The 6,801-nt window shown below is 34.3% G+C and overlaps 2 protein-coding genes across 2 annotated transcripts in view; both read right to left on the reverse strand.

Annotated features, from left to right (window-relative positions):
- The window catches only part of myo1d (myosin 1D), a 73,570-nt gene extending 71,900 nt beyond the window's left edge, over positions 1-1,670 (reverse strand). Inside the window, exon 1 of the mRNA XM_042735622.1 lies at positions 1,134-1,670. Within this exon, the coding sequence (XP_042591556.1) occupies positions 1,134-1,228 (95 nt within the window). The 5' untranslated portion in view covers positions 1,229-1,670. The remainder of the gene's footprint in view (positions 1-1,133) is intronic.
- Positions 1,671-3,001: 1,331 nt separating this feature from the next.
- On the reverse strand, positions 3,002-6,032 carry LOC109073995. The gene is made up of 8 exons (XM_042735623.1): positions 5,888-6,032; positions 5,550-5,624; positions 5,391-5,456; positions 5,229-5,291; positions 4,900-4,969; positions 4,125-4,568; positions 3,940-4,035; positions 3,002-3,827 (listed from the first exon to the last, which is right to left on the reverse strand). Exons 2-8 carry the CDS (start codon positions 5,622-5,624, stop codon positions 3,424-3,426), a joined length of 1,218 nt encoding a protein of 405 aa, XP_042591557.1. The 5' UTR covers positions 5,888-6,032; the 3' UTR covers positions 3,002-3,423.
- Between the last annotated feature and the right edge of the window lie 769 nt (positions 6,033-6,801).

Genomic DNA, 6,801 nt, shown 5'->3' on the forward strand with positions numbered 1-6,801 from the left:
AAGTCCCAGACACAGATGTGGAGACTAAAGAAGCAGGAAGTCGGCCTGGTCACACCCTCTGCAAATAACAAACTGCACACTCCATCTCCGAGCCAGGAAGAAAATCAGGCCATGGCTGAGAGGTGGGAAAAATAGACACCCTGTGCTTTTTGAGTCACTGGAACCAGTAAACATCTCCTGCTGTTAATTAATGTCCAAATTGTTTATCCACATCCACATGGTGTTTGAAAAATTGATTCATAATTATCTATATATCAGATAAACTACTGTTGAAAAGTTTTGGGTGATTTTTTTATTTTTATTTTTTAAAGAAATTTATGTTATTCAGTAAGGCCGCATTAAACTGATGAAAAGTGACAGCAAAGACATTTATAATATTACAAAAGATTTACATTTCAAATAAATTCTGTTCTTTTGAAACTACATTCACCTTCATCTTATCAGAGCCATCAAGTCATTTATTTACAGTGTGCTGATGAAGAAATGTGATCCACATCACCAAAACATAAAACACAATAGCAGGATATCCACTGCAAACTTGTTTGAACAATAAGGCCAATCAGACGGGAGTGTTGCCATGGTCGACACACCTCTGAGCCTGTCATACAGTACTCTGGCTCAGCAGGTGCAGCCAGTGAAGCTACAATAGACACAGCAAACACAACAATGCCATGAATTCCTTTAATATTGACATGAGATGTGTAACTCATTGTTCCCTTGACCTGAAAAACGTCAGGGTAGTTTACTCCAGGTGTATTGTGCACTACCTAAAATATGAGTCAATTACTGTTTCATTCTTAAATATGTTTTGCAAGATGTTTTGAATAACTCCTCCATCTGACCATAGTTGAACCTAGCTAATAAAGCATTATGCAATGATGATGATGATTCAGATTTGTAGCCATACTAGCTCAGAGTATGAGTTCAGTTCAGAAACATAACCACTATGTTACTAGGTGTAACACTAACTTGCATCACCTATTGATATGAGTGCGTGCGTGTGTGTTTTCTTAACATAATTCAGATTCGACTTCAAAATCCAAAGCAAGAATATAGAATACAAGTACTGTAATGATACCTTTCCCATACCAAAGCACATGGCAAGAGAGATCCCAGTAGGTGAATTATCTTACCTGAGTTTGAGGTTGGCCATAAACTCGTCCAAAGATACACTGTCCAGAAGAACAAAGTCCGCTTTTCCGAACTCCAAACTTTCGTGTTCTGCCATATTAACGCGTTACTAATATAAGAAGCAAAAAAATGTAGAGCTAACTGTTGAATATCCTACGAATACACAAGTCAGTGCGACAACAGCAAACAGCAGGGATAATGCATGTCCATGAATTTGTTTACATTTGACTAGCGCACTATTCGTCGGCTTCTTTTCATGTTATTAGTAAAGGAATATATAAACACGTATTGTTTGTTAACTATAAGTTGTTGTCGTCTTCTCAAAATTGAAATGCCCAAAGCTACACACACTCTGGCCGCCTGAAAACTTTACACAACAGGCTCCCGGTGTTTGAGTGATAGTCCGCTACATCGAGCAGTCGCGCCTCTCAGCCTTTTTTCCACGAGCTTCTCTCGTCTCGCCTAAACACACTGTGGCTTCAGTGTCCTGCCAGTCTCGCGTAAGCCCCTCCCCCGAGGGCGCGAGCTAAAGCTTACGTCTAAACATCAATGATTCAATGATAAAGTTACAAAGGTGGATACATTCAGCGTCGGGTCGACTTTGGCAAGCAGTATTCACATTTACTTAAACCTAGAAACTTTTTGTTGCTAGTAGCATTCTTATTTTTAATTACGTAATCTAAAATTTACAACAATCAAATTCATGCTTGTCAGAAGTGAATAGTTTGTCGCTGAAACTCAAATCATAATTAAATTAAATAGCGAAAATGTGCATTTCTTTTCAGTAATAGTGGAAGCAACGTGTCGCTTTTTGGATAGCGACTACTAGCAAAGGGACAAGTAGACTACTGCAAATAATACGCAGCATCTAAGTGAATTACACTTGGAAATTTACAAGTGAGATAAGAGTAATCTCACTGGATTGCTATTCATAATTTAAAAATACGTTCTTGTTACATACATTATTAGCATAGTATAAGAAAGGACTAAATGTTAAATGGTTAAATTAGCATTATAATATCAGTAATTTGAAGGGGCTAGTCACATTTGAATTGAGCATAGTTAGCATTCTTTTTAGACTACTAATAGCCTAGTCATCAGTGAGCTTCTAAATATCTCTGGAATGTCCGTCTGTCCTCTGGCCATATAAGGAAATGGATACAATCCCATTTGAGTGAACCGTATTACTGTAATGCAGGAAATTATTAAAGTTAATTACAACAAACCTGAAAATAAAACTACACAAAAACAAATTTACAGGCAAGCACAATAGTGGGTGAACCCTTTTTTTTTTTTTTTTTTTTTTTTTTTTTTTTTTTTTTTGTCTGTTAAAACATTAATAAAACACATTTCTTACATGTTTTTGGGCTGGCACGTGTTGTCAACGTGTCTGTAGTGACCTCAAGACATGAGAATGTGTTTAAGTTTAATGACAACTGAAGATGGCTTCAGGTTGCTCTGTTCAGCTGTGGCTAAGTGACATCCTCCCTGATTAAACACAGTGAGATGACTCTGCTGCCCCCACCTGTGTCTCTAGGAGATTGGGACAGTTTTATTCCTAAAAGTTACATAATAGTTTACCAAAGTTATCTACAATAATAATAGTGTGAAAAAAAATACAAACAATATTTGTTAAAAATTTTAACAAATATTTATATTTTAATCAGATTAAAAATAATGTACTATATGTTATTGCTATTATTACTATACAATATTTTAATTGTATTTAAATAAAACTAAATACATATATTATAAAAATGTAATATTATAAAAGCAATATTTGTTGAACAATATTACTTACAAATATAAAATGTAAATTAAATAGAATTACAAATTTTACATATATACAAGACAAAAATTTTCATGGCATTTTTTATTGAAAAAATAGTATTTTCATTTGAAATATATCTTCTAGCAAGGGAACAATATTGTTTTCTTTCACACTATTGTTATTGTAGTATTCATAAGTATTATGTGGATACATAAATATATATACATAATAATGACAAAAAGTTGTTGTTTAGTCTTAAATTCAGAAGTTTTATGGCAAAGTAATTTTTATAGAAAAAAAAAACACTTAGAAAAATGTTAAGGGTATTTGCATTTGAAATAAATCTCTTAGCAAGACACATGTTTAAAAACAGTTAAAGCAATGAATAAACAGAACTAGCAGAACATGTTTTACCATTGTACATTTTATGTATGTCAAACCGAGTAGTTGGTACTATTAAATTGGCCTCTAATTAAACTATAAATGTTCTGAATTGTGCTTCAGATGACACTTACATTCCCTTAGATTTTTCTCACCATAAGCAATGAACCCCCAAAAACAATGGTGTTGGATGCATTATTGGCCCAAGAGCGGCCACGGTTATGGGTCACATAAACCGTAGCACCCTTGCGCAGAGTCGTCATGTACGTAGACAGATTCCCAACTGAGCTGGAGCCCTGAACATTGCTATGGGACACAGCCATCCAGTAATTATTTACAACCAGCCATAGATCAGTTGTCCCACTGCCCCCAGTCTGTGTGGAGAAGAAGAACTGATAGACTCCAGAAATCGGAGCTCTGAATATCCCGGTGCGAGTGCTGTAAGCCCCTCCTTGATTCACATACACTTTCCTGTACATTATCCTGTTAACTTTTCCTGAGATGCTGGCCGGGTAGGTGACAAAAAAATGGACGTTTGCTTTCACTACAGACCACAAAGAAAAGAAAATGCTGCATTATTTTCCTTACAAGATATAATTTTAATAATACAAACTACATTTTCACAGTGTGATTGATGATAAAGAGGAATGACTCACTTCTACTTTTGTTTTTCTTACACATCCAGGTGACTTTGTCTCTGCTGATGCAAGACTCAGATTTTCTGCACTTTCCACAGACAAGTGTGTTAATATCTGAAAAGATGGTGTACAACAATCATATGACACAGGTTATATATAAATACCTCAAATTTTCCTTAAAATCCACTTGCATTGTATCTTACCTGCACAATATGCCAAATGGCAAGCTGATGGTTTGACAAACTTGTAGACGTAGTAGTTTCCCCTACAAGCTTTCACTTGAATGGGAGGAGATTTGAACAAACAGCAGTTGTTTTTCCAGCTTCCACACACTTTGCGGGTGACCACCCCATCTCGTATCCGGGGATGACCGCCGACGAGCCACAGCGGAGCATGCGTGCCACACATTTCTTTCTTCACACACCTCTCAGGCATCTGGATGGGTTTCCCACGGTAGAAGAGACGGTACCATCCCTTCCACTGGACACGACGGTCACAAGCAACATTCTTGGTGGTGTAGTTTGTGGCTCTCCAGGCTTGGTCCAGCACGTTATAGTGATTGCAGGGGTCAGCGGACTCATCACTGTCATCCTCACCAGAGCCTTCATCTCCATCCTGGGTGAGGGTATACAGCAAATGGCTGCTGCCTATCAAAGACAGACATAAATAGCCCTTTTTTGTATATATATAAACTGGATATGGACTGGATAGTATTAATGAATAAGCTTTGTCCAACCTCTTCAAGTGAATTAACTGATAAACATTTTCAATTCTTTACCTACTGAACATTTTTTTTTAATAGTAAATAATTGTAACAATTTTTTATTTAATTATAACATTTAATAATAATAATAATAATAATAATAATAATAATAATAATAAATACATTTAAAGTATATTGGATTTTATAATTTTACATTTAATTCTAACATTAAATAATAATAATAATAATACCAGATTTTTGTTTTATTTACTTACCTGTTTGTAGTGATGTCAAATTCATCTCCACGTCTGTATCAATAGGCTTTTGTGAACAGTGTGGTAATGCCTGCAACAAAACAATCATAGTAGTTTCTGAAGAAAATTGTTTGTCTCACAATATGATACATTTAGATAGTTTGGGCCTTATTTTGACACAATTAATCTGCACATACATTCATTATATATTATACATTTAATTTTTAACAACAGCATGCTTAAATCTTTTTGCATGTCCAATACGATTTAGCGTGTCTGATTAGAATTTCTTTCTTTCTTTCTTTCTTTCTTTCTAGCAAATAATCTTTCATTGTCAGCTTTAATTTTACCTGGCTCAAGGCTTCTTGCTTTTGTTTCATTAATGCTTGTTCATGTTTCAAGCTTTCCATCTCCTAAATAAATACAGAGGAAAAAAATGCAATGCTCATACCACTTTCAAATTAGAAACTGAAATGTTTCGCACTCAGAAGCATTTTTAAATTCACCACTACCTTATACACAACAGCAAGTTGCTCCTTCAAAGGCTGGCCAACCATATTCCAAGCTCTGAATGTATACTGGAAAACATGTAATGAAAGTTATTTGCACAGTTACTGTGACACTGTAGTTGTAATTTAAAAAATATTTGAAAATGTTGAATGAATGCTTACTGAAATATCTCTGTTCGCAGTGTCGGCTGCACAGACAACCAGCATGGTAAACATTTGAACACATAAGGAAAGCATCTAATTTTGAGAGTAAAAACGTCATTAGACTTTGTATTATTTATCAATATACATTAAAAAAAAAAAACATAAAAATTAAATAATAATTTATGGTATGTATTTTTAATTTTAAAAATGGATTTACTGTTTGGTCCTTAATCAAAAATCAAACACTTGGGATTTTCAGATACTGTAGGTTACTGATGCTTACTGTAAGTGATTTAATTTTATAAGTGATCTTATTTATTTATTTATTTTAGAAATTATAAAAATTTGAAGCTTACCTTTTCACCAAGAGCAGATCTCTAGGCGCTATGCAAGTCAACTATATAGAATAAAGTTTATATACTGCACCAGATTATGGGTGGACACTACTGCCAAGCAAAAGGAAGTTGCTGGTTTGACTTTCACACCAATATTCTCTTACATGTGAGTGGTGACACTCTTCACAAATAACCTGCTAACATGCACATGAAAAATGGCCACAAGCAGTTTTTGAGCTCATGAGGTCAGCAAAAAAAAAAAAAAAAAAAAAATTGGCGCAAAAATGTATTTGCATATGTGCAGGCAAAATACTATTGAAGTTGCATGAGTCAAACTAGAATGTCAATGTAAAAAAATAAATAAATAAATAAAGGGGGAGACAATGCGTTTTCTAGGGATCAAGTCTAGGTCAATATTTTGACCTTTTGGAAAAGTTAATTAGCTTTTTATGACTGACCAGGTTTTCAGTTATGAATTACCAAGTCAACCATTACTCACATTTACATTGCAATTTAACAAGTTATTTGACAGTTAGAATTATGCCTTTGCAAGTATCATTCAGAAACCACATGTCAAGACATTGGTTAGAGCAAAAAAACTATTCTTGCATCATCAGCAGAATAGTGACAAGGACTACAAAAGTACTCCTTTTTGCACAAGCATGCATTTTGTTTAACACGTTATCTTAAATAACCCTTTAAATCTATTCTGCATTGCTGTCTAATGTTCACAAATGAATATTAGATTTCTATGAGATTACATTTACATTTAAAAACAATGAAAAACTGGGTTCAAAATTATCAGCTGGTAGAAATATGCCCACTGAGGAAGATTTAAAAAGTAATAATAAAGCATAAATGATAGTGAGTAGGAAATAGCTTCATGGAAAATATGAACAGTAAGTCAAAGAAATCCTTTTTTTATTTTTACTAAT

The sequence above is a fragment of the Cyprinus carpio genome, chromosome B12, assembly GCF_018340385.1.
Source record: "Cyprinus carpio isolate SPL01 chromosome B12, ASM1834038v1, whole genome shotgun sequence".
Classification (NCBI taxonomy): domain Eukaryota; kingdom Metazoa; phylum Chordata; class Actinopteri; order Cypriniformes; family Cyprinidae; genus Cyprinus; species Cyprinus carpio.